This window comes from Melospiza georgiana, chromosome 5, assembly GCF_028018845.1.
Source record: "Melospiza georgiana isolate bMelGeo1 chromosome 5, bMelGeo1.pri, whole genome shotgun sequence".
Lineage (NCBI taxonomy): Eukaryota > Metazoa > Chordata > Aves > Passeriformes > Passerellidae > Melospiza > Melospiza georgiana.
Window position 1 is genome coordinate 32,047,320 of NC_080434.1, and position 27,930 is coordinate 32,075,249.

General features: G+C 49.0%; 1 protein-coding gene across 1 annotated transcript; it reads left to right on the forward strand.

The window, feature by feature from the left end:
- The first annotated feature begins 21,220 nt into the window (after nucleotides 1–21,220).
- PAQR3 (progestin and adipoQ receptor family member 3) lies at nucleotides 21,221–27,775 on the forward strand. The gene is made up of 7 exons (XM_058025098.1): nucleotides 21,221–21,485; nucleotides 21,568–21,730; nucleotides 22,603–22,758; nucleotides 23,458–23,655; nucleotides 25,023–25,113; nucleotides 25,417–25,565; nucleotides 25,986–27,775. Exons 1-6 carry the CDS (start codon nucleotides 21,301–21,303, stop codon nucleotides 25,557–25,559), a joined length of 936 nt encoding a protein of 311 aa, XP_057881081.1. The 5' UTR covers nucleotides 21,221–21,300; the 3' UTR covers nucleotides 25,560–25,565; nucleotides 25,986–27,775.
- Nucleotides 27,776–27,930: the final 155 nt, after the last annotated feature.

The window sequence follows — 27,930 nt, forward strand, 5'->3', positions numbered from 1 at the left end:
CAAGTCCATGTGCAACCATCCTGTAGTTTACTGTGGATTTGTCTTAGATCTGCTTGTCCATGCACCCCTGCTGTTGGTGTAACCTCAATTTGTCCCAGTCCTGTCCTCCTCTAACAGGAGAGCCGTATCACTCTCTGGAGCGATCCTGCAGCATATGTTTGTGAAACAGTCCTGTCCAGAGCAAGGGGAAGGGCGAGTAAGGGCCCCCACACAGAGCGGCAGCACTGTGCCAGGAACAAAGATCCCAAGCAGGGGTCAGCAGCACAAGTGGCTGTCACGTCCTCAGCCCAGCACTCCAGAGGCTGAGCACTTCCAATTGCAATTCAAATCTGCTATGGAGTTGCTCGTGTTTATTTAGGCATTAAAAGCAATTTCCCAAGCACATGTCTGTCACATTTAGACACAAAAGGCTAGCCTGTAATTAGGATGTATATGACCTCACTGGCTTTAATTGGAAGAAGCCGCCATCCAACCCATTTCCCTGATAGAAGGAAACTGGCATTAGGAGGGAAGTTTGGTGTCAGCTGGTAGAATGTGCACAATACCTTCTGTAATGGCTCCCAATTCATCATCAGCCCCTCCACCATCAGGACTTTGTCACTGGTTTGCTCATCAATTTGCTCATGCACCAACACATGAGATCAGGAGACCGATACTGTGTCAGAGAGAATGATCAAACAGCAGGAAAAAAGGATTTTAAAAGAGGAAAAAAACATCAGGACTAGCAATTTCTGCTTTGGCAAGGCAGCAGGGTAGGCCCAGGGCCAAAGGCAGGGCTAGCCCAAGGGCTGTAACTCTGCTAACTTTGCACCTGCTCATGCAGGTCAGAATTTAGCCCACCGGGGTTTGCTGGAACTTAAGGCACAAAGAAAATATTTAAAATTTAAACACCCCAGCAAGACCCAGTAGTAAGGAAAAGTCCATTTGTTGTAGGAAAATGCAGCAAAGAACTCCAAATTCTGCTCCACCTGTCCTGCTGCAGGAGAAGGTACAATTCTGGCCCCTTTGAGAGCTGACAGCCACACCTCTACCTGCAGCGCACTGCTCCCCAGCCAGCCCAGGCACAGCCAGACCCACCCTAGGGACAGACAGAGGTGGTGTCAGTCATTCCAAACACAGACCCTCACCCTCCAAAGGGATCTGCGCTCAGGCCCAGATTGATTGGTCCTGCCAACCAAATCTTTTCAAAACAGGGAAAAGGCTGGTAAAAAAACATTGTGTATGAACTACACCAAATTTTATCACTTATATTTTGTACTGTGATAGGAAGAGAACCTGCAACTCTGCTGAACTGGAGAAGTTCAAGAGATGGGGCAAAGAACATGCAAAACAAGCTTTAGAGGGGAGAGAGCCCATCACCAAGAACCACTGTATGCCAAAACCAACTGCTCTGTGCTCTGGTAGAAGGACACAAAGATTTTTCACAGCTTTGAAAACAGATGCCAGGTCAGTCACTGCAGTTACTTTTGTTGGTTTTACTGCTTCACCTCCATGAAAAAAAATCATCTGCACTCCCTCCACAATGAGCAGCCTCACTCTTCAGCTAACAACATCACATCACCAGGAAAAAAAATCTGATTTTTCATGCCTCAGGAATTTCCAGTATTTAAATATATTAACAGTCAGATAGAAAGAAAAATTAACAGAGAGACGGACAGCTTTTTATACTGGTTTGGGATAAAATCTTAGATCTCAGAACATTTTCCAAAATTAAATACTTACTTCCAATCTATACAAAAAAGTTTTTTTCTCTCTCAAACAGGCTAAATACTTGGTCTTTCCTGACTAACATATTTCACCAGGCCTACAGAAAACATAAGTGAAACCAGATGACTATTCAGGCTCAAGGAAAGGCACCAGGCAGGTGAAAATCAAGGAAAAAGATACCAAACTGTATTACATAATTAGTCTGAATTCTGTTCTTAGCACAGTTAATGAGCTCTAACACAAAGAAACTGGCCCCCAAGAGACAGCCAAATCCTGCACTAGCTGTAGAAGGCCTCTTGCTTCCTTCCACTCCTAATTCCCTTCTTCATGCCTCTGCAAAATAACCTGCTTCTCCATGTCCCTTCTGTTGGTGTCTGTCTGCTCTTGTTCTGCTTTGGTTTTCCTCTGGCATTCCAGCTCATGGGGGGTCATCTTGCACTCGTGTCCCAGTCCCCGCTGGCAAAGAGGAAGAGCTGCACGGGTTACTGCAGCGTGCCTGATCTGTATTCTGAGCCACAGCTGGGGGACAGACCCCAGCCTGCCTCCAGCCACAGCTCCAGGATACAGAGCTGGGCCAATGAGGGAGTGACGCTGTCTGCTTACTGTTTCCAGCAGACATAAAACACAACTCCCAGTGTGTGCTCCCAATAAAGAGGGGCTGGAGGGGTGGAATTAATAGCTGCTGAGCATATCGTGCGCAGGATTGATGGGTTAAATAAGTAACAAACAAAAAAAGCACACACAGCAAACATGCAGGGGGAGCCAGGAGGGAAGGAGCAGGCGCCATGGAGCCCCTGGGTATCGTGGAACAGGCAGGGCAGTGAAAGCCATCGACATCAGAGCCTCAAGAGCAGGGGCTGCTGCTGCTGAGGAGGGCAGGGATGGCACTGGGTGGGTGGGCCTGGCAGCCCACAGACGTGTGCCTGAGCGCTGGGGGACCCCAAGGGCGTGGGGAGGTGTCAGACGCGGGAACACAGTACCTGGCATTGCCCATGGACAAGGAGCGGAAGAGAACATCATTTCTTTAAACTCATCTTGCATTCAGCCAGCTGCATATAAATTTCCCTCTATCTCATCAAGCTCTCACTGTTTGGCCTCCTCTGACTGATATTGGCTCATCATACTTAATCTAGGGTGAAATTTCCTCGTCTGAGCTAAATTACTCGCAGCCATCAGGGGAAACGATATTTATTTTTCGTGGGGCTAATGACCTGTCCCCCGGACCCACCCACTGATGGTTATTTACTAGGGCCCAGATGCTTGGGCTCAAAATGAGTGCTAATGTCAGCGGGGGCCATTCCTCATCCAGGGCTCTGATTGAATTGGAGCGATCCCATTGACATTGACTCGGTGACTTTTAAGGCCATTACCCTCAGCAAGAGATGAACCTCTCATCATTGCTCCGACACTGACAGCTGATTAGCGACAAATTACAAGCGGGAAGAACCTAAGACTTTGTTGGGTGACGGAGAGGAGGGGGGAGAAAGTGGAGGGGGACTTTGGAGGAAGTGTGGGGAACTTGGAGCAAGGAGTACAGGAAAATGGGAGGGGACAGCAACACCCAGAAGCTGATGCAGCCTTTGGCTGATGCAGAACAGGGCCCACAGCCAAAGGCTGAAGAGAGGCAAAGACACGTAGTGACTGTAGGGAGTCAGAGTCAGAGCAGGGCTGGGAGGAAGAACCTCCACTTGCAGTCAGCGTGTGAAGAATGGACAGCGGGGCCAAACATAGCTGGGGCAGGCAGACAGTTTGGTGGCAGCTGTGTGCCAGCTCTCAGGAATTACAGGTCCTGTGAAAACAGGAAAGCCTCCAGGAAAGGGAAGGCGAGAGCTGCCTGACAACCCTGACATGCATTTCAGTTAAGGCCCTTATTTTCTGTGTTCAGACAGCAACACCAACATGACTGAAAGTACTGTCACCCTGACCTGTTTTGTCAAGCACACTGGTACCTGAGTTTCTCTTTCCACTGCTCCTACATTACTGAGGGATAAAGTTTTAATGACTCCAGGTCACACAGTATTAACCACAGAAACACAGATATTTCTGCTGTCAAACAGGGGAGCAGTCAGGAACTCACACCAGTCTCCTGTGTCAGCTCCCCAAACAGGGAAAAGTGGGTAGGTGTTAATTTTAAAGGTAACAGGGGAATGCTTCCCCCTGTGCATACAGCTTTTACCTGGATGATTTGTGAATATATATATAGCAGACTATACTCTCCTCTAAGTAAAAGGGAGTATTTTCAGTGACACTGTTCATAATGGAGCCATCCTGAAAGGCATTACAAGGAGGCTTGTTGCTCTGTGGTCCTGAGTAAGCAGGCTCACCACACTTCACAGCTCACAAAACACCAGGCCCATATCAAAGAACAAGTGTCATGAAATACAGACAAAGAAAACGCTGGCGAGGCTGAACCGCCACGGTCACAACTGCCCTCTCTGAAATAAAACCTGGCTCTGGCTCCTTGGCAAACAAATGCAGTGTGCCAAGGTACAGCCGGTTGGCTGAGGTCTGGAACCCCAAATGCACCTTCAGCAGCAGTCACGACACTTTGATTCTCAGCCCCTAGCTGAAGGAAAGCTGCTCTGAGAGACCCCAAGCCTGTGGCTGAACCTCCCCTTACTCCTGCTTTATAGCTGCATGTGGCACCTGTCTGCCACTGCTTTCAAGGAAAGGCAGCCAAAGCAGTTGCTCTGCTCTCCCCTTCTCTGCTCCACACCAACTCTTACAGTGATCTCAAGAGGTCACTAGGAAAGGAAGCATACACTGACATCCTAAAATCCTCCAGGGGAGGAGCAGTGAGCAGTGCATTGGACTGGCCAGACAAGTTACTGTGTTTTATGGCCTGCCAAGAGCACCTGTGACCTCAGCTGTGCTCCTGGGGGTCTCGAGCTACTCCATTTCAGTAGATGCAGATCCCTCACTGCAGAACTGACGGGGCTGCCATCAGGCTTGGCTAGACATGACCAGCTGACACAGACTTTGATGCAGTGACCGACCAACAAGCCTACACAGTGCTCTTCACAGCTCCAAGCCTTGTCGCACCTCCAGTCCAGCAAGTCTGGACAGCACTCAATGGCCGCCTCAAAACATTCTCTGAGGGAACACAGCTTGGCTTTGTGACACAAGCATAAGCTATGGCAAGCATATTAGCATGAAAGATGTGCTAAGGGAGACATGTCTGATCCTCATGGGAAGTTCCCTGGCTTTAAAAGATCCTAGCTGCAAAATTTCCACCTCAGAGACCACTCCATGAGCTCATCACCCTCATTGAGGTTTTCCTCATAGAGAGAACTCATACTACCACAGTTAAGTTCCTCCTTTTACCTAATTTCCATCTGCCTATCCAGACCAGTCCATCACTGTACAGGGAACCCACCTGTCCCTTCAGCACTGGCCAGCCTGCTTTGAGAGAAAGCTCTGCCAAACCACCACCTCCCAGCCATGCAGCACTATCCTCTCCTGAAGCAGGACAACGGCAACCTGGAACACTCAATAGGAATTTAAAAAACCCCTTCTATGGACAGCAGGCTGGGTTTGACGAGCTCTTTTGGAAGGGAATGCAAAGAAAAGGTTCACCAGCTTGCAATAATATTGAGCAGATATGGTGTACAGCAATGCACATGGCTTCCACCCTAAGAAAATCCTGCTCCAAGAACAGGACAGAGAAGCTTTTCTCCTTAGAATTAATCTCTCCAATAAATGCAGCACTGTAGGGGATTTGTCATCTCCTAGAACTGAAACATAGGTAATTGGAGCAAGTCTAGCTGTCACCTGGTCAAACAAAACACAATCCATTCACCAACTGCAGCATCACAATACTTGGTCACCAAACTGCATCTCAGAGCTCACAAACAGTATAAAAGATCTCACCTCATCCATTTAAAAACCCTACCCATTAAAAGGAAAAGATTTCTTGCAACATGTTCTGAACAAGCCCAATGCCACCTGCTAGTGGGAGGAGGTCTGAGCCAAGCTGCCAGGTAAAAGCAGCTCGTCTCTCCGGCTGCGGAGCGCAGTGGGAAGCTGATGGAGTGCCTGGCTGCCTGCGTGTGCTGCACAGTTGCTGGGGTGGGTCTGTCCGACCACGCATCCAAACAGGCTAATGCTCCCTTTCCCAGCCTGATTGGTCAATTTAGGTGACATATTTTGGGCATCTCTGCTTACTCAGTGACTGCAACTTGTACCCCGTCCACAAATCCCCATCTGCAGCTACAGATGGCCCTTTTTTTCCCCCTTCCTCCCTTCTCCATTGTGTAGAGCAGCTCTTGGAGGCTGCAGAACAGAGGCAGGGATGCAGAATTGCTGTGCTCTGCCACACAAGCCAGACAGACATTAAATTCAACACAAGCAAGGAAACCCCAATTCTGAACCTGCAAACTGTCCACTGTGCAGCCATAAGTCCCTTTCTCCAGGTCTGGCTCGCACACCAAGCACAGCCCAAGAGCAGCAGTTAAACGCTGTTATAGGACAAACCAGGAAAAAATCCTGCTGAGTTTTTAACTGTGCAAACTTGATTTTTCCTTTAGTGTTTAATATACTTTATGCCAGACTTTACAAACTGTTCTCTTCTTCTGCACCTTATGAGGAACAATAAGACTTACCCCAACCTGAGAATAGTTCCAAAGTCTGGGAAAATGCTATGAGGAAATCCACTTTTATTTCTGCTGCAAAATACCTACTGGTCTTTTCTCACATTGCCTCCTTCATTTTATACTTCACTACCGAAACAGCGTCAGGAGATAAAAAAGAGCTGTTTCACCACTCATTTAGCCCCATTTCTCTTAGCCTCTAGTGAAACAGGACCCAGACCAGTGGAAATGAAATACACAGCAGAGAGTAAAGACACAACTATTTGTACATAGACCCACCTCTTTCAAACTGCCTGTGCTGCAAGGAGGAGGTAATTTACCTGTACAATGCTACCTCATGCTGGGCTGTTGAAGCTGCCAACCAAGCTGTTCTCAAGCCCTAGGGCTTTTGTCTAGGAATGTATTTGTGGTTGTTCTTTTACCTACGAGAGTAACTGTGGTTATTTTTCATGGTTATCACCACTGTTACCTTCAAAGCAAACAAGCAAGACTGCAGAGCCTAACCATGCTCCAGTTCTGCATGAATTACAAGTGCTTTTACACTTCAGCTGAAGCAAAGCAAAGCCTTGTCCTCCTCCCTACGTTGTTCAAGTGCCTTTCCTGCATTTCAGTCCTTTACACTACAAATATATCTATTTCTTTTTTTTTTCCTTTTTTTTGAGCCTGTTTATTTTTTGAGCCTGTTTTTGAGCCTGTTGCAAAGTCCTGTGCTTGTAACAGGCCCACCTTGAGCAATGTTAGTGACATTTATTTTGCATTGCTCCTAGTCTGAAAACACATTTCATGTAATACTTTGCCAGCTGGGCCTAAAACTATTAATCCATTTTTAAAATGCAGACCATTTTGTTTTTAATCACACACTTCTATTTTGAGTTGGGTGCACTGTAATCCATGGAGTTCTGTAATTTTCCACTTCATTTATTTTGGATTTAATGAGCTGGTAATAATGTATAATTCCAACTGAAATGACTGCCTGAAATGTGGAGCAGAAAGTCACAAAAGTAAAGAACCTGGGCAGGGAATGTTGCTGCCTGAAGTTTTACGGAAATAAATTGAGCAACATTAAGACCTGGAACTATAAAAGAGTGAAAGCCGTGGTTAAGTGCTGATTTTCTGTTTTCAGTAGTTCTTAAAAAATATTTTTAGTGCTTACTGTTGTGTTAGGCTGAACAAGTCTTGGTACACCTCTGCACAGCATCAGTTGGAGCTGTGATTTTTAACTGCAGAGGGGAAATCCTCCTTAGGTGTAATTCCCATTGCAATCAGCCCAGGAAGACTTGGATGATCCAGCCCCCAAATCAGGCTCCTATCCTCCACTTGGGCAGCTAGGCCAGGGGGGTGACTTCAGAAAGCTGTGAGCAACCAGAAGCTTTGCAAGATGGTTGAAAATTAGGCCACTTAATTAGATGTACAAATATGAGGCAATGTTCAGTACCTTGAAGTGCATTCTTTGATGGCTCCTAGATGCAAATCACTCTTCCTCTGCTCCAGATGAGCAGGAATTTCATGCTAAGCAACAGCAACCAAAAGTTTCACCTGTTAAATGCGTGTTTATGTCTGATGCGTATTCTTCTGTGTGTGCATGCTCCATCTGGGCACAGACAAAATACACCATCATGTCATTATACCTATGAAAAAAATCCTTTTTGGTTTGCCACAGAGGGCAAGGATCACAAAGTAGTCAAGTGTACAAAGCAGCCTTGCTTCATGTGAAGACACATGGGGTTTTCATCTTGGTTAATTTTAAAATAATCCTAAAAGTTGCATCTTCTTGCATAACAGCTCTTTAAACAGACTAATAGGTCCATCACCCCCACAGTGCATTCCTGGTCAGTGCCATGGAGTGCCAGAGAAGAGGCAGTGCTTCCAGCAGCAATCTCAGACAAGCATTTAAATGGTTAGCAGGCACAAGCCAAACATTGTGTTTGGTATGGCAATCCCAGCCATGATCTAGCCTGGCCAGGATGTGTCATCTAGAGCTCAAGAGGAAACTTGGCAAAAAAAACCCTAGGCTGTCTCTTTAATGGCAAAACTGCTTTTAAAGATGATGTTTAAAATATTAGTTTAAATGCTACATTCACAGTCCTGTTCTGCAAACTGTAAACAAAAGCTGATTACCCGAAGACATTTTCCTCTGTAATTAGGTTCACTCCTCAGTTTAAAAAAGCCCCACATAACTTGTAAGGAAAAACAGTCATGTGGTATATATCCCCTGCTCTCCTCAGAGCCTCTGAATAATGTGGCTGTGCTAATTGGTACCCATTAGGGCAGGAATCAGAATCCCACTGCCCCAAACACGCTGCCTTTTCCTGGTAATTACAGTGCTGGCAAACACCCCCCCAACAATTTCGGGGCTAATCACAGTGAATCCTGTATACAGTGTGATGCTGCATTATTCAAAAAGGTAATGAAATTCCAGGAAACATCAGATGCAGCAGGTACACGAAGATAATTCTGTTTTTATAACCAATTTCAGTCAGATAAATACTAGAATCCTTTCCAATTTTCCCCCCATGAAACTAAAGTGTCACTGAGATTTACAGCCCCCTCAAGTTCTCTTTTCAGAGGAACATTCATTTACATAAACAGATAATCCCAGATAAAAATTTCCATTAGACAAAGGTGAAATGGATCAATTTTCTCTGCCAAGACAAATCTTAAATCTTGAACAGATAGGGTCATTATTACACCAGGCCCATTTCAGAAATAATGTGTTAAAAAAAAAATCAGCCGATAGCAGCCATTTCCAGCTTTCCAATTATCTTTAAGAAAAGCTTATTCTGTGGACAATAAAGCACATTACTGCACAATATGATACAGTCCATAAAGATCACAATGTTTTATGAAAGGTTAAAGAAAGCTCAGCACATTTAGGGGAATGTCATAACCCACAAAGTCTTTCAAGACTTAACCAGATCCCCGCGCAGGCCGTGCCAGCGCTGTGCTGGGCATGCGGCGCTGCCTTCCCGCTGTCGCAGCGGCGCTGCCCGGGGGCACCTGGACACTGGGGGTCCGTGTGCTGTCACACGGAACGGACGGGCTGCTCTTCCCCCGGGAAGGGAGCGAATTACCGCCCCTTCCCAGCCTGCTGGGGAGGAGGAGACGGGGGTTGATGACACTTACCACACACGCGGGGTCCCTCTGCCCCTGTCCTCATGACCAAAGGGCTCTTGCCAGCCCGCAGGGACACCTGGCGCACAGAGAAACATGGAGTGAGGTCACTGCGCTGCCTTCCCTGCTCCACCTTCACCCCCGGCTGGGCACTGACGGGACGGAGGCAGAGCCCCAGCCTCTCCCTGATCCCCAGCACCTGCTGTGGCCGTCCCTGCGATGCCAGAGCAGAGCACCCAGGTCTGCTGCTCTCCCCCGGCCCCAAGCTCCAGGGGGAAGCCGGGCAGCTGGGGCAGGCACACCTCCCTCGGCAGGGAGGCCGTGCTGCTCTCCAGGGCCACACAACTTTGTCAGGCCCCTGGGAATGGAGTTTATGAGGGGTGACAGCAGCAAGGAGAAAGTGCCAGAAATCACTGCCTAATAGACACAGCAGTCAAAGCAAAACAAGCAGCAACTTACCTGAATCGATTTTTAATCCAAGAGGAATCAGATTTATTTGCCATTTAACTAACTGCTCCTTACAGACATCATGGGAGGAACAGGGAGAGGAGTGGATGGGTGTGAGTGACACATGGCTAGTGTCAGGAAACAAGATCCCCTCACAAGAGATAACCTGCAGGAAGGCTTTATCCTGCTCACTGCCAAATCCTGTCCTGCAGATCCCTAAGCCTGCTGAGGAGTGCAGGTGATAAGGCTGCACAAATCCCAGGGAGAGTTATAAGCACCATGGGAACTTCAGAGCTGGGGATGTGCTGCCACTTGCTCTGAGGAATGAGAAACAGAAATTACCTGCAAGAGAAATGGACACCAAAAGGTGCATGTGGATGTGCCTTTCCAAAGCCTTATCCTATACCAGAACATCAGGCAAATTTATTTGCTTTCCTTTGCTAAGAGCACCACAAGACCACCAGGTGAACCCAATAGTCTCCTGAGTGGGGACCTGGTTCAGTGACTTTCTCTGAGGTATTTTAATTCCTTTGTTGTGATGGATCTTCTGGACCAAAAAGCCCAGGGGGACAGAGGCTGCTTGGTGTCATTTACTCTTACAGCAGCCAGCACCCAGGACCTCTGGGCTCTCTTCTCCATGGCCATCACCAATAGACAGTGACAAAGCTGTGGAGTAATAGCAACTCATTCCTGTGTGCAAGGAAGGCCACCATCTATCTAAATGCAAAAAACATGTCAAACTGCACAGGCACTTTTTAAATTTCTCTTAAAGGGTCTTCTGGTTCAGCCACCAAAACCAGAGGCATACCAAATCTGAAAAGTCTAATGATATAGAATCCCTATTTGCTGGTGAAACAAATCTCTGCATGAGCAGCAATGAAAAGTTCCTTCCTACATTGTTAGAAATGTGAGGACCTTTTAGTGACACCAGAAGAAAAAAACCAGACAGGACACAGCTGAGCCATTGGACAGTTTGCTACAGCTCTATCAGCTCACCAGAGAGCTGGCAGCACCAATGCTGGATGGAGCTGTGCAGGCTGCAAAGGATTAACACCACCCTGCTATCAGTTCTCATCAGATTTTTCAAGCCATGTTTGTGCTTCTATTTCTGTCCTACAGGAGCATGACAGAAAGCCTGCTGTCACCTTCTACAGCTTGAAACTAATTCTAAACTAGTAAAATAATGACTTTGTGCAGAATTTCTGAATGACTACTGGAATTTTAACCAATACTCTGGTTTGAAAGAAAGGGGATTTTCTGCAAAGTAAATAAATGCTCCAGTGCCAAACTTAAAATTAATCACAAAAACCATATCTGCTTTATCTCACCCCAGACAACAAAGAGCCCATAAATGACAAAGCTTGTTTTCAACTTTATAAACTCTTCTATCCTGTAAGTAAAGGATCACTGCAGCTCACAGGGGAGGCAAGAAAGAACAACAAAGACCAGAAGATCACAACTATAATCTCTCTCTTTCAGACACACACAAACACTCAGATGTCCCTCTCTGTGGTGGGTAAGAGGTGAGACATGTTCAAGAGGAACAGTGTTTGACTTGCTGGTAGGTTTAGGCTGAAGAGAAGAGATCTCCAACAGGCTGCATGATTCAATGATCTCTGCACAAAAGTCACTGTACAGGAGGGACTTGGGTTACCCAAAGAGGGATCACTGGATCACCTTTCAATCTGAGACGTGGTCTCAAACACTTCTAAATAAAGCAAGGTAACTGCTGCAACCCAGAAAAAAACCCCAACAACCCAAGCAGGATTTCCTACAAACCAAGACAACTGTGGTAGATCACGCTGGGCTCTCATCTGCCCCATTGTGCAGCCTTGCAGCTGAATTTTGAGTAGCTAAGGCTGTAGAAATCACACACAAAAAGAAAATAATGTTGATGTTCAAAAGCGTCAGGCAATGTGATTAGAGCTGTCAGGCACAGCAATCAGCACGGCTTCAATACACAGAACTTGCAGCTCACTAGAAGACAGTACATGGCTGACTTCATAATTTTATTAAATTGCTTTAATTTTGAGCTGAGAAAATCTTCCAAGTAGAGCCATACTTCCTTTAACTGCTACTGGAAACTTTTTTAATGTGTGGAAATACTTGCTATTGCCATCACTAGCATATCAGTCATAACATCTAATGGTGTGGAGATTGTTGCCTTATAAAATTCACAGCTGGGTAGCTACATGGCTCAAGGCTAAAACCTATTTTAAAATCCAGTATTTTAGGAGGGAGAATGTTTATTAAAACATTTTGCCCATTAAAAATATATGACATGTCATCGGTCATTCCATGTGATGCAGTGCCAGCCCTTTTTTAGGCAGTCCACTTGGGATGACTGCTGAAATCCTGGCAAGCCTGTTTGACAAGACCACATCCTAATAACTAACTAGTCCATCAAAAAAACCCCCAAAGAAACAAACAAAAAAACCCCTCAAACAAAAACCCCTAAAAAAGGCATTCCCGCAGCCTGAAAGAAACTCACCACTGCCCCTGAAGTAGCATGCCCAGAACTCGCTCACATACAGAGCTACAGTTGGTCTCTTCACGCTGACAGTCACACACTGACATGCTTGCTTGATCTCCTCATGGCACAAGTTACACTGAAATAATAATGAGGCTGCAGGTTTTAGTTGGGTTTTGTTGCAGTTTTTTGGTTTGGGTTGTTGTTTTTTTTTTAATGAAATGTGGTGAAGAGAGAAATGTTGATATTCTTTCAGCAACTCCAGAGGCATTTGGCATCCAGTTCCATGAGCTGATGCCTGTCTTAACCTGGAGAACACAAGGATGAATACTTGGAGGCTAAACAAAACTCCAGATTGCTGTCTCTCAGAGCATTTCCCCACCTGTACTCTGTCTGCAAGGAGAGCTGCTGGCACTGCACAGCAAGGATCCCCTTGCCCAGGGTGAATCTCCCTCCCCAGTGAGTACTCCCACTGGAGTGAGCGGGATCACCCACGGAGGGACCGATCACCAACATGAGTGACCGAGTTCCCCACCTGATCCCACCTCTGAAACAGCTGGCATTTCAATTGTTATTGAGAAAATTATCTGAAAAGCTCTGAAAAAGTGGAAAGGACTCAGATATGGAGAGGTGGATGTGAGTCAAGGTCGTCTGTTCTCCTGGCTTGTTGCTGCCCATCCAGCAGCTCCCCCTCATTCCAGCTGGCAGCAGCAGGACTCACCGTGACCTGAGGAACCACAGCCCTTCCCAGCTGCCTGCAAGACATGCTTCCTTTGGGATTTTGCTTCCTGCAGCAGCAGGACCAACAAGGCCAGGCAGGAACTACGAGGTCTCTCTTCCCAAACCACTGACACAGCTTCTGGATAGCCAAGGAGGTGAGGATGAGGGGGCTGCCTCAGCACAAGAAAGATCACACCTTGGATGTGAGGTGTCAGTCATGTTCAGTGAGGTCTTTGTCCCATCAGGCCCAGCCAGACTCCTCACAGGTGCCAGAGTTACCTGCTCTTCCTACTCGATGTGCAGAAGAGAGGGCCAAGCTGTTAAAGTCACTTTCCTACTGCAGGAGAGATTCTTCTGGGAAGTTAACTCAATCATGTCCTGTGGTCCCAAGGAAGCACAGCCTGTCCAGTATGTCCTGGTTCAAGTCCCAGCTGAGTCTTTGCTTTGGACTAACTCTCCAGCAAAAAGAACACCATGTTTTTATACTTGCCACCACTGCTAACAATCAGGAAAATAACCCTTGACTGCATTTCACATCCCCTTGCAGGAAAAAGCATGGATACTGTTATTCATACTTGTACTGTACAAATGTTCCCAAAATGTCAGTCTTCTCTAATGACCCTAAAGAGACTGAAAATTAAAGTGCAGTTCTGGGCAGGGAAGCAACTCTATTAAAAAGAGACAGACAGAGAGAGCCCGTAGCTGTTCCGAGCAGCCTTCCAAGTTCTATATATTAACTAAGCCTATCCACCAAAGCCATGTTTTTAACTACTGTCAGCACTGCGGAGTCACTCCAGCAGCAATCGAGCAAGCTGTTCTGCCTCATGCCTCATCACCATTTCTCACACTCTGCATCAAAGCACCAACATTAGCAAATTCAGCTGCCCTTCAAACTCCCAGCTCCAGTCAGGAGGAAGCATCTGCGGCCATTCAGCTCCTCGCGAGCCTGCCGAACAAAGTTCCAGTTGCCAGGAATACCCGGAGCAGCCCAGCCCGATGGCTCTCCGTGACACGTGGCCCTAGCACAGGCAAGGGAGCTGCGAACAGCTCCACATCCCCACGCCGCTCTCGCATTCCCACTCCAAACCCCTCCCCGGCAGCATGGATCATCTGCAGGCTTTCAGGAGTCACTCCTGCCATTCAGCACGTCGGCGGGAATCAGATTTCAGCGGGGGAAGAGCACACTTCCCATGTTGGTAAGATCAGTTCCCAGTGACACAGCACAGGCTGACACAACTGCGGCTCCAGCACCGTGCCTTCCGCGAGGCACAAAGCTCCCATTCCAACAGTCACTCCGACGGCAGAACACCGTCACAAGGCATCCATCAGCTCAGCAGACTGTAGGAAAACAGGAAACAGAGTCAAGAGGGGCTTTGGGCAAGAGTAGCAGAATTCTAACTCCTCACGGCTCAGTGTGCACAGCACAGACAGGGAGTTCAATCACTGCCTCGTTTCTCCCAGAACACGGGGTTACTGTCATTCTGAGGTCACAGAGAAAGGAGGAGCAGAGGCAGAACAGAATTCTCAAGGCTGGCCAAATCCAAGTGCTCCGCAGCCACTTGTGGGACACGCTGGTGAGTTTTGTATGACTGATGAGACACAGCACACAGCATGATTTGTGAAAGGGAATGGCAAGGAGGGAGCAAGTGGAGAACAGAGGAAAATTCCAACAGATGCTTCTAAGACTGGGAAACAATTTTCTGTGGATCTTGCTTAATGTTTGACAACTTCAAAAAATCAATGCATTAGCTTAAATATGTGGAAGTAATAGATGAAATGGTCAAATAATTTTATGACAAAAGGGAAAAATTAGGTAGGAACGCAGGTTAGTGACTCCCTTCCCCCTCTTCTCTGCAGAGAGTTTTTAGTCCAAGTAATAGCTGAAAAGGAGCATTCCAGGTCTCCAGGCCCACAAGTAGATGGGACTGGGGCATCTACTAGCATGAAAGGTGGACAAACACATGACCTTACAAATGAGGGACTAAAAGCAATTGCAGGGCTTGTTATACTGTACTTGGCTCTTCACCAACTTCCAGCACTTCCTAATACATGGCCTCCTCCTCAGCACTTAAAGGTCTCCATGATTTAATGAAGCTATACAGAGGATGAGGATAAGAGAGGGACAATGACCTCAGTATCTTCAGAAGATAATGGAATTCCAATTTTAGTAATGAAAACCACTGAGGAAAACCTATCCAAAGACAAACTAAGTGGCAAGGGCAAAACCCCAATCTGGCAGGCAGGTGACAACATCCAAGGTGCAGTGAGCCAAACAAAACAATCATTTCCTCCACATTTCCTGGATCTTTCTGGACCATTTTTGGATGCAAGGCAAATCTTCATTTTGATATTACTAGTTCTCAAACTACACCACTGCTGCTTAGCAGAGATTGTGGCATTTAGCAACACAGGAAAAAAACATGATGCGCATGTGTTCATCTTGGCAGATGACGAAAAAACAAGCCAAAAGGAAGTGCAGTGAAATCATCCCAAATGTCAATACCCAGGCCTTGTTTGGGATTAAAGCAGTGCTTCATAGATCAGATTGAAATGCCCACTAAAAGCTTGGAAGGACTTTTGGAAAAGGCCCAATTGATTTCAGCATAGAAATCCTCATCAGAAGCAAATGAGAACGTGTGTCTGTGGTCCTGCTTACAGCAACACTCAAATACCTGGAGATATCCATCAGCACCAGTGAGGCTTTACAGCAAAACCCACAGGATGACTTTACAAAAAGGCTGGTTTGACTTTTAAGTGCCTTAGAAACACAATCCTCTTCGGTAAATTTGCTGCCAAACTCCAACCAGGTGAGAGGAGCCACAGACTTCCACAGGGAACAGTTTGGTTCTTTCTTTAGCAAAGTCCCAAACCATGTACTTCTCCAAAATTACCTTATGGAACAAAGTTGTCCACAATTCCTGGAGATTCACTCTCACTATAAATACATCAACTAAACGTACCCAGCTAGAGAAGCAAAACATCTCAGTCAAAATAATTGGTCTAGAAATACCTTCTGTTGTGGCATGAATTCCAGCTGTGATAAAATTTTATAGGCAGACTGGAGTCAAAGAGACCTTTAAATATGAAAAACAAAAAAACTCAAATCTGATGCATCTAAAATTCAGGACTCCACACAAGTGGAGGACATTTTTTCCTCTACCAATTTTTTTTTTCCTCTATCAATTTCACTGGAAACAGACTGTTGTGCTAGGAAACACCACCCATATGATTAAGAATCTTTCCAAAGCAGCTTCTCTCTCTCCCCGAAAATCCCTTGAGTTCTCAAAAAAATTTCTTTGTTGTCCCCATATCACTTCCACCTTCAGAATGTATCCAGAAAAAAAGCCATTTGTCAACTACCTCCAGTTCTTTCAGTTCAGGACTCTATTATGCTGCACAATTGTTTGTGTGCATCTGCTTAACATGGAGGAAAAGATGTTGCTAAATTGGCAGTGGAACAGTGGGCTGGGCAGGAGAGGTGCCCTCTCCATTGTGTGCACAGGGCGGTTCTGCTGACTGCAAGGGCTCATGCAGGAAAAACCCAAAATGCCATCCCTGCTCTTGCTATTGGCAGCTGTTCTCTTATCACCAAAGAGAATTTATCGCACCACTGACAGATGCTGAGATTCAGAAGCTGGAGCTGAAAGCCAAAGGGATTGATTCAAAAAATAAAAACACCCTTTGAAAGAAAAAAAAAAAAAAATATATATATATAGGAAGAGCCCTCCCAAACCAAGTCACTTCAGTGCACACATCACATGGCATCTCTCCATGGGGAGAGGAAAGAGAGAGCTGAGCCCCCACGCAGATGTCTGCAGGTCTGTCTGCAGCACTCCTGGAAGCTGCTCAGTGCTAAACCAAAGAGCAGCAGGAAACCACGGAGAACTTGGCCACAAAATTCCTAGTGGGGGCAGTGGGAGCAGAGAAGACTTTCAGGGAAGAGGACCTTGAAATCAAGCTTTCTTGGTATTAAAGTCATTCTCAAACACAAGATACTTGCATTCCCAGTGTTGTCTCATGAAGGGAATTGGTGGAGCAGGGCTGTCTGGGATTTCTATTCTTGCACACACAGACATTTTCTCTGTGAAAGCCTCTTTGACTCCTATGAGGCTACAAGTCTTAGTTCCTTATATGTGACTCCACAGTCAGGAATCCCCTGCACAGCTGCTGTGGCTGCTCCCAAGAACTGGAGACAGGATTCCTGTGCTGTACATAACAAGGGGCTCTAACACCTCCCCTCCCAATGTCACTCATGGCCCAGTGCACATGGACACTCCCTGCACACAAACAGCTACATGGTCTCTGTGGCCCTAGAGCAGAGCCTGTACTTCATCCACAAGTTTTGCCAAATTGCTGCACACAGGATGCCAGTACATCCCTCCTGCTTCCTTTCCCCAGGGAAAACACAACTGTGTTTATCACAGGCAAAGAAACCCTGAGCTATCCACCAACACTGCTGTAGGCACAATGCGAAGGAAGACATGCAGTGCCTTCTGCCAACACTCCCAGGTGCCTTTTCCTAACTAAGGCAGCCTGATACAAGGTTTAATTCGTGGGCACTAATCTGTCTTTTCTGGAAAACTCAGAGTAAGCTGAATTTTCCCAGAGCAGTGGATTCCAGCAGTGGGGAAAGGAGTCCCAGAGCACTTCCCATTTCCTTACTTGTAACGTGGAAAGTCCCCGAACGAAATTCGGGAGCAGGCATTTTGCCGGGCACTTCAGAAGAGGGCAAACTGGGAGGCACGGCAACTTTAGGAACATTAGCACCATCCCGGTGGGGAGAGGCCCGGCCCCACCGGGAGAGCCCCGAACTCTATGGAATGAGGGTGAGGATGTCGCGCAGCCGGCGGGAGGCAGGCCCAGGTGCAGCGGCAGGACGGGCGGTACGTGGAGCAAGGCTGACACCTGCAGGGAGAGCTGGGCAGCAGCGGGGCGGAAAAAACAGTTTCAATGGCTCAAAAATCAGCACCGAAAATATTTCCACTCTTTCAATTTTAAAATTCAACCACTTTGGGATTTGCTCACATTCTGGCATCAACATTTGAGATATTTGGTCCTGGGATCATTGTTCTTCCCGTGGTTGCTCCCTGGAAAACCACAGCATAAGTGGAGCAGGGCACAAACCGATCCTGGGATCCCACACAGGCTGACCAGGCTTCCTTACCGGCTCTGCTCTAGGTTTCCAGCAGCAGAGCCCCACACCGCTTGTTCCCTAAATAATTTAAATGTGGTGCAGGCACACAGTATCAGCTTGGGCTGGTGCCTCGGGAAGCTCCGGGGACAAAGGATTCCCCGGCGTTTGTCAGCTCCCCGGCGGAGCGCCCCGAGTCTGGGAACTCCCTGCTGAGGAGCCTGCCTGGGAGCGCCTGGTCACCGTGCGGAGCCCCGAGCCCTCGGCCAGGCCCCGGGGCCAGGTCACGGCTCCTTGCTGGGGGCGCTGTCCGCTCCTCCGCCCCGGGCACAACCTGCAGCTGCCCCTGAGCTCCCTGCTCTCAATGTGCTCCTCAGTTCGGCTCCTGGGTGATCTCCTCAGCCACCTCTCTGGAAGCCTTCCCTACCTCTGTCTGCACAGTTGACTCCAGTCCCAACACAAAAGTATGGAGCTTCTTAAGCGCTTTCATCTTTCCTCCCAATTAATCTTATCTGCCAGAACAATTCGAGATCCAGTGCAGGAATTAGGGCAAGCTACTTACTTACCCGGGAAGGTCAATTTAGGTCAAAGCTACAGCACACAGATGGCTAATTTCAATCCCTTACATATACCACACAATTGTTCAATAAACTCGAAATAAATAGTGTAAGTAATTAATTTAAAGCTGCCCTAATTGTTTCTCAATTTCCCTTATTAGTTTAACCTATAACACTCCTCCTATCAAAGCTTCAAAGCTCTAACTTAACAGCCAATTAAAGCTTCTTTAGGAAAAAAAAAGTGCTGTCAGCGCCGATTTCTTCTGACTGAGCCCCTTGAAGCACTTGGGAGTTCATTTAAATTGCACTGGGCTTAGAACCAAAGTGCTTTTTGCAGGTATCCTGTTCCCAGTAAGCTAATGAGACAATGGACAATTAAGATTAATTAAGGTTTTTAACTCGGTATCAACTTTCTGACCGCCCTTTGGCTCGGTGAAAGTGGTCTGGCGCTGGAGCAAACAAGAAGTCGCTGGGTGTGTCAGTGGGAGCTGGCAGGAGCACACGCAGTTTTCCCCAGCTCACTGAGATCCGGGGCTCAGCTACGGCTGAGGGTCCCCCCAGAGAATCCCTTCTCTCTGTGCTTCTCTCCTGAATTAGCCTTACTAACCTCGTTATAGAACGCTTGGGTGGATGGGAAATCCTGAACCAGAGCAGCAGTATGGAACAGGAAACAGAAATAAGTAAAACAGGACTGAACCATTCCGAGCCAGGCTCCGAATACATCCCGGGAAGTTGAAACGCAAGCATGTTAAAGCTAAGCCTGCTCAATTATTACTGTGGACAGGATTCCTCTGAGAAACTCCTGGGGTTACATGAGGGGAAAATGTACCTAGCACACAGAGCAGCTGAGCAGGAGGGAGGAGGAACTGCAGGGGCAGGAGCAACAGCGCTCCAAGGGCACTAACAGGGAGAAATCTGAGTGAGTGATTGATCGGTACAAATATTCAAAAGCTGCTGCCGGCCCAATCCAACTTAATTTGGGGAACCAAATGGCATAACACAAATCTGGGAGTGACACAGCACAGCTGGTTCTGCTGAACACCTGGCCCTGACTGTCAGGGTGGATTTTAACCTCCCTTCATCCCCATCTTTTACTTCACATGACACATCTCTGCCACGGGACAGCCCCACACACTCTTCACACCGTTTGGTTTAATGAGACCAAGGACCTTTGCAGGAGCCCTCCCAGCACAGGACTGGCTGGGAGGGCCAAGTGAACCAGCATTCCCCTGTAGCACACTTGCCTGCACCTTTGAAACCAAAACTCTTACTGTTATACCTGGGGAATCAGTGCTTTACCCCCACTACTTTTTTTTTCTTTCTCTTTTTTTTTCTTTTTTTTCTCCTTTCTCTCACCTTTTTTTTTTTTTTTTTTTTTAATTAGCAAAAAAAAAAAAAAAAAAAAAAACACCCTATTAAAAGCAACTGGTAAACACCACACAACTTTTCTTACTGAGGCCATACAAACTTTTGGAAGTCTTTCTTACTACTAAGATTTTTTGTTACTTCCCAGAGTACACAGGGAAGCCCCCAAAATGCTAGTAACCATGACCTCAATTAACCAGGCATTGCTCTTGCACAGTGCAATTGCAATTCCCAAGGAGAATGACAGCCCTCAGGGTTGTTTGACCTGACAGGTACATTCTTGGCCTCCCTCACTGAGATTTGCAGCCTCAGGCCTACCTGAGAGGAATGCCTGACTGGCCCAAAGGCACATTTCTGTTGGCTGAAGGGTGAGGGGGGCCCCAGGGAGTCCCCGTATGTTCAGAGGTTCTGAGGAGTCCTGGAGGGTTCCGGAAGGTCTGAGGCACCTCAGGGCTTTGAGGAGTCCAAGGTGCCTCAAGGGATCCTGGAAGTCTGAGGGTCTCAGAGGGTTGTGAGGGTCTGAGAGCTCAGAGGGGCCACAGGAGTCTGAGATGCCCTGAGGGGTCCTGGCAGGTCTGAGGGGTCTGAGGCACTTCAGGGCTCTGAGGCGTCCAAGGCATCTCAGGGGGTCCCGGAGGTCTGAGGGCTCTGAGGGGCCCTGGGGGGTTCCAGCAGGTCTGAGGGCTCTGAGGGGTCCCGGGAGTCTGAGGCACCTCAGGGGGTCCCGCGGGTCTGAGGGCTCTGAGAGGTGGTAGGGGCCTGAAGGGTTCCGGGGGGTTTAAGGGGTCCCAGAGACATGAGGGCTTTGAGGCGCCCCGGGGGTGTGAGGCTTCTGAGGCACCGCGGGGAACCTGGGACTCCAAGGCGCCTCGGAGGATCCCGGAGGTCTGAGGGGTCCTGCGGGGGTCCCGGGAGTCGAACAGCTCGGAGGGGGGCTGTGAGGCGCCCCGGGGCGCTCCGGCGGCTCCGAGGCCGCTGAGGCGTCTCGGAGATCGGGGGACTCTGAGGCGGCTCTCGGGCGCCCCTTAGCGGTCACTGCCGGGGCAGGACGGGGCGGAGCCGCGCCTTGACGCCATCGGCGCGCGCCGCGCAGTGACGTCATCACGGTCGTTCCCGGCGCCGCTCCCGATCCCGATTCCCATCCCGATCCCGGCCCCGGCCCGTGAGGGCGGCTTGGGGCGGTCCGATGCGGCGGCGGGCAGGATGCACCAGAAGCTGCTGCGCAGCGCGCACTACATCGAGCTGGGCAGCTACCAGTACTGGCCGGTGCTGGTGCCCCGCGGCATCCGGCTCTACACGTACGAGCAGATCCCGGTGTTCCTGAAGGACAACCCCTACATCACCGATGGATACCGCGCGTACCTGCCCTCCCGCCTCTGCATCAAGAGGTGAGCGCGCCCCGCGGCCCCGGGCGTCCCCCGGCCCCGCCGCCGCTCACCCCCGCCCCGCCTTGTGCCTCCTCTCGCTCAGCCTCTTCATCCTCTCCAACGAGACCGTCAACATCTGGAGCCACCTGCTCGGCTTCCTGCTCTTCTTCACGCTCGGCATCTACGACCTGACCGCCGTGCTGCCGGCCGCCGGCGCCTCCCGCGAGGACTTCGTCATCTGCTCCGTCTGCCTCTTCTGCTTCCAGGTGGGCGCCGGCTGCCGGCGGCGCTGAGCCCTCCGCGGTGCGGGCACAGCGCGGGCCCGGCGGCGTCGCTCCGCGGGGTAAAAACCGAACGCAGCTGCCACAGGAGAGAGTCTGTGATACACGAGTGCGTTTGTCCGGGCCGTGTGTCAGAGCTGCCGCAGCTTGAGGAGGCCTGACGCGGCTCCAGGTGCTGCTGGATAGGGCCGAGCACCCTGGGATCCAAGGGATCAGCCGCGGCCCGATGGTCGGGAAGGGCAGAGGGCTGGTGGCCTCACTTGTTACTTGTCAGAGGAATGTGTTTGCACAGCAGACTTGAGGCCTGTCTCTGGTGGGCCCCTGCACCTTGTGAGAGCACAGAGAGCTCAAGGCACTGTTGGTGTTCTCTGCAGGGTACAGGATGCCTTTGTACAGCCATAAGTGGCTCTAGTGCCCCTCCCTGCCCCTGCAGAAGGCCACAGAGAACCAAACACTTCTCAGGGAAAAGATATTAAGGCAGCCTAGGAGCAAACATGCAGCCTGTGCCTAAGAGTTAAATTTCTGTGTGTTCCCTCAGTCAAGGCACACAGTGAGTGCTGGGCAGTCAGGGCAGATCTGGGCTTTGGGCACCCTGTACTGGTGCGGATGTGTCTCCCTGGAGCACTGCCAGCTCTCTGGCCTCAGGAGCCCACTTTTGCTACTTGTACAACTGGTTACCATGGTTTGCAGTGTCCTGCTCCTCCTCCCCCGTGCCAGAGAAGCTTTATGGTCGGCTGCCAGGGATCACAAGTGCCTGCGCTGGGGTGCACTGCACAGCACAGCTGCAGAGCTGGGACTGGCTGTGCTCCCTGCTCCTTTGTAAGGAACTAATCCTCCTCCTCTGGCACTCTGCGTAGGTGTGTATGCTTTGCTCAGTAGGATACCACCTGTTCTGCTGCCACCGCTCCGAGAAGACCAGCCGGCGCTGGATGGCACTGGATTACGCGGGCATTTCCATCGGGATCCTGGGCTGCTACGTGTCAGGCGTGTTCTACGCCTTCTACTGCAGTAATGTGAGTGGGGAGCAATGTCCTTGCAGGGCTTGCTTCCTGTATTCTCATTGCAGTTTCTGTGTGCAGGAAGGGGGTTCTGTGCAGGTGTCCAAAGAGAACAGGAGCGAGGAGGCAGGGATGGGAACTGGAACGTGTCCCTCTGACCTGAGCTGAACTGTGCTGGCTGAGACAGGCAAATGCAGGTTTTTCTTTCCAGCTGTTGATTGCACAAGCCTCAGGAAAATATTTAAATTTCTCTCAAGGTAGGGAAACTTTACAGGTCCTACCTGTATCCAGTGCCTAAGGCTGGTCATGGGATGTGTCCCATCACAGGTACTTTATTCAAACAGTATTGCCCACAAGATAGCTGCTGTGAGGCAGAAACAACCTTGTTTTCCCTCCTTCTAACAGAGGATGAGTAAATGAGTTCCCTCTCAAGGCCTGCCCTGGGCATGGCTGTCCAGGAGCTGAGCTGGACAGGTGAGGCACAGGTGTATTGAAAACATTTGGTGCAGGAAGTGCTTGGAATGAAGGATGTGGTGCCAGGTGCCCCCCAGGAGCAGTCCCCTCCCCTCAGTGCCAGCTGATAGGCACAGGGCCCTCCACTCAGACCCACAGCAGGGACAGGGTGAAGCACTGCTGTGCTCAGTCACTGAAACCTTCTGCCCAGAGCTGACTTCTGCACACCACAAACTTGCCTTTGTTTCTTTGTACCCTCAGTATTGGCGCCAGGTGTATTTGATCACTGTGCTGGCCATGATCCTGGCAGTGTTTTTTGCTCAGATCCACCCCAGTTACCTCACACAGCAGTGGCACAGACTGCGCTCCATCATCTTCTGCTCCGTGTCTGGCTACGGAATCATTCCCACCATCCACTGGGTTTGGCTCAATGGAGGTGTTGGGGCATCCATTGTACAGGTAAACAACAAAAAAAGGAAATAAGACTCCCTTTTGCTTTTCATTTGCCATCTTCCTTGAGTTCTCTTACACTTGGGAAACAATGGAGAAGCAGGAGTAGTTACAATTCCTCTAAGGACAGAATTCTTTTGGTCAATACAATCCAAATGGGAACACTGAGAACTGTGCTGAGAGGGAAGTTTCATTGTGCTGTGCTGCCCTAAAGCTGCACGGTGGGAAGGGGAGCAGGATCCAGCTGTGTCTGTGCCTGGGCACGGAGCAGCCTGTGCAGGCAGACCACACCCTCGCCAGGGCCGGGGGGCAGGAGCTGAGGTGCCTGTGGAGCAGGAAGGAGCCTGTCAGGCTGCAGGAGTGCTCAGGGCTGGCTGCCTCCACAGCTCCAGAGGGCAACCAGGAGACACTGGGATGATTACTTGTCTCCTCCTCTGTTCCCTAGGATGGCAGTAGAAATCAGCATTTACCTGCTCAGCCCTCTGTCTCCTACGCAATCCTCCTCTAACAGCTCTTTCATGTTACTATTTTCCTGTTTGTTTCACTCCTTGGAATTACATTGTGACAGCAGCAGCCCAGTACAGCCAAAGGCAGTCTGGTGTGCCCCAGTGTGAACCACCCTGAAATCAGTGCAGTTAGCCAGTAATACCTGATGGTGCTGAAAGAAACATTTCCTTTTCATAGTGAGCACAAACTGCACACACCTGGGCTGGCCTGTATGGATGGCTGTCCATGGGGTGAGGGTTCAGCCAGGTCCAGAGCTGCTGTGGAATGCGGCAGAGCACCACTTGGAAATAGACATGGCCTTTATACAGGACATTTCACACTGGCTCTCTAAAAATCATCAGTAGCAGTTGTGCCCCCACACTTCCCCATCTGGCTTTCCCTGGCATAGCAGGATGGTGTCTAGGGTACATTTTGTTTCCATACTTCAGGGAAAGGGCCCACTTTTGGTAACAAAACATTCTGCTAACAAGATGCACCTGGTGGCTGAGTTGTTGATCCCCCACTGTGAGCAGTCCTGTGTGCAGCTGCTGTGGTCCCAGCCTAAGTGGGATGTGCAGTGCAGTGTCCCTCACCCTGGCTGCTCTGTGCAGGCTCAGGGGAGTGGCAGGCGACCTTGCACAGACACATGCTGTGCCTGCTGAACAGAGAATCTTGCATGTAGAAGCAAGAAGCTGGAATACAAGAGGTTTCTTTCCACTCAGGCTTTCCCTGAGTTTGGCATGTGCGTCCCCACTGGATCTGTGCATAGCTAACACAGGCAGGGAAGGAAGATTCGGTGCTGTCATGCCTTTTCCTTTTTTATCTTTAGGGACATTTTTTTTCTGGTTTTGCCTTCTAACAGAATAGGAGAGCTTGCTTTTCTTTTGCAGGAGTTTGCTCCGCGGGTATTTGTCATGTACTTCATCGCTGCTGTAGCTTTTCTCTTCTATATTTCCAAAGTTCCAGAAAGATACTTCCCAGGTAGGAAATTCTCTTCTGGCTGTTTTTCTTCAGTTAAGCTTCCTACAGTGTCACAGTCCTTGCTGTGGGTCCTGAACTTCCTGGGAGAGAACAGGCTGACCATGTTCCCCATGCTGTGTTCCCATACAGAGTAAAAGAGTGGGAAGAGGCTGACAACTTCCATCAAGTTCGTTAAAGAACTTTCCCTGTCACCCCTCAAGGGCAGGGTGTGGTGGAGCTCTGCAAGAGACTGATTGCACTGCACAATGTGGAATCGTGGTGGAATTTAACAGCTGAACTCCATGTCCCTGTTCTCCCCCACAGGCCAGTTGAACTACCTCGGCTCGAGCCACCAAGTGTGGCACATCCTGGCAGTGGTGATGCTGTACTGGTGGCACCAGTCCACAGTGTACATCATGCAGTACCGACACAGCAAGCCCTGCACCGAGTACAACGCCGACCTGTGAGCCAAGGTATGGCTGCTGCCATCCTCGGGCGAACAGGATACCCCAACCACAGGCTTTGGGAATGCTGGCCTGAACCTCAGGTCACTGTCCCAGACTGGATCCTGATTGGTGCCTATAAAAAGCAGGGATGTGATGCCAGGCACTCTGCTCACCTGTGCTGCTGCATTGGATGAGGCTCTGGGGAGCTGCTGGGCCCTTGAGCAGTTTTAGAGCAGGCTGGACTTAGTCCTGCCAGATCCCTTCCAGCTCTGTGTCACAATCTGAGTAGTCTCAAACCATCATCAGTACGTGTCCTTAAGTAGCATTTTCCTCAGGCTTTTGTCAGGTTTTCAGTCTGCTTAGCATTGATCTGGATGTTGTGGAAATCAGATGAGTTGCCAATTACATGTGCACAGTGATTTACCTCGTTTCCCTGCTCTATTTCAGAGGCAGCACGAGAGGATTGGTGACTGGGGGCCTCACGTCAAGAGCTGTGCTGTCAAAGACTGAGGCAGTTCCTTTGCTGACTCCTGGGATCTTACCCCTTTGCTGGGACAGAGTGTTACTGCAAGCTTTGATAAACACAGCAGCACTGCCTGGGTTGGAGGAGCATTTCCTTCTCAGCCAGTTCCTGCCCTGCAGTCAAGCACCAAGCAGCTCCTCCTGGAGCCGGACAGCAGGAGGCTGAGCTCACTCGGCACGCAGATCCCAGCAGGATGTTTTGTTGCTTGGCAGACATGAATGGCTCAGCCAAGGGTACTCAGGCCTGGACACCAGGTTTTCAGCTGGTGTGCACAGTTAGGAGAATACTCTTGGCAGTGTGCCTGTAAAATTGTAGGAACTGTGGGAGCTGGTCCTGGATCTGAACCACAGGCCTGTGGGTAGTGCATCCTTCAGCCTTTACAGGGAAGATGTGTTATGCTTCAGCACTGACACAAGAACGCATGAACTGTAATTCATTGGATTTCTGTCCTGCTCTGGATGACCCTTCCCATTCCCTGGGAGATAACATGATGGCCTGCACACCTAGATCTTCATTGCAGATCTCAAAAATAGCCCACCCCAAGGAGGGGCACAGTTGTGCCATTGCTTGAAGAAATTTCTCTAGATCCCTTCAGTAATCTGGAATCAGTATTCCAGGAGTAGCACTAAGGCTGCGTGTCCATGTTTGTTGTTGTTTTGCAATCAGGGAACCTGCTGGGGCTGCAGATTCCTGACTTTTGGCCTTTCCCTATGTGCAGGATGATACTGCACTCACACACACTGCTGTCCAAAATGACTTGCTTTCACAATCCTGCCACCGTGCCAAGGCTGCTTGGAGTTTCAGGATGCATTGCAGAACCTTCCCTTATAATATGAACACCAGGGAGCCATGGAATACACTGGTTAGCACACAGCTGCTGCCCAGCACCATTAAGCTCCAGGGGTGCCAGTCTTCCAAACAGCATTAAAATCCTTTGGACTTCTGGGTTAGAGGCAAGGATGCTGTTGGGACAAATCCTAAGTGGCTACATCCTTGTGGAGAGGCTTCCCTCAATGCACTGGGAGAGGCTGGCTCTGTGCAGTGACTAGCCCAGGGCAGGCAGACTCTGTTGGTTGCCCAAAGCTGCCTCCCTCTGAGCTAAGGCAGAGGAGCAGGACTTGGTTTCTGGTCAGGGCATGCCAAGGAGACATGGAGTGGAGGTGGAAAGTTACAGACAGGCACCTGCACGCCTCAGGCACAGAGAAGGCAGGATGGGAACTCCTCCTGATGTGCTGGACGGGGATGCTGTCTGTTTAGGTCAGAGGGTGGTTGTGGTGCTTTTCTGTTGATCTTCTTTAACGCCAGAAAGAAGTATTGGCAAAACTGACTCTGCATTAATGATTCAGCTCCTAGAGTTTTCAGCCTTTCAGTGTAAACACTGATTTTTTTTTATAATTTTTTAACTTGACAGCCAAGCAAGTTTCAAGTGCACTAATTACTACTACTGAAGCCTGACAAGGAACTTGCAAGTGTAAAAGTCTGTTTCCAGTGTTATGTGTACAGTAATATCTCAATAATGTATCTGTAATATTACTGACTTGATCATTTGCTAATGTATTTTTATAATGGAAACTCAACTTCTCCAGCAGTTTTCACCAGATAAGAAAACTGATTGCCAAGCTGTGCATTTTTACCTGACACAATTTATGAAGCTGCATGATGATCTTTGATGTACATACTGAATTATAAATAAATTCCAGTTCATTGGCTTTTTCTTTGGACTAACGTCATTCCTGCACCTCATGCAGCAAAACAGCCGATGCCAATGGCTCAGCCATGGAACGTGTGCCACAAACAGGGATTTTTGGGGGACACTCTCTAGCTGAATTTGCTGATGAGCTCAGCTTTTCAGCCTACTACCAGTACTCT

Bases quoted from the DNA above. Each gene is read 5' to 3' on its own strand.
- PAQR3 (XM_058025098.1), top strand. From the start codon at position 21,301: ATGCACCAGAAGCTGCTGCGCAGCGCGCACTACATCGAGCTGGGCAGC. The intron at 21,486-21,567 runs GTGAGCGCGCCC...CCTCTCGCTCAG, and splicing joins TCCCGCCTCTGCATCAAGAG to CCTCTTCATCCTCTCCAACG. The intron at 23,656-25,022 runs GTAAACAACAAA...TTTCTTTTGCAG, and splicing joins TTGGGGCATCCATTGTACAG to GAGTTTGCTCCGCGGGTATT.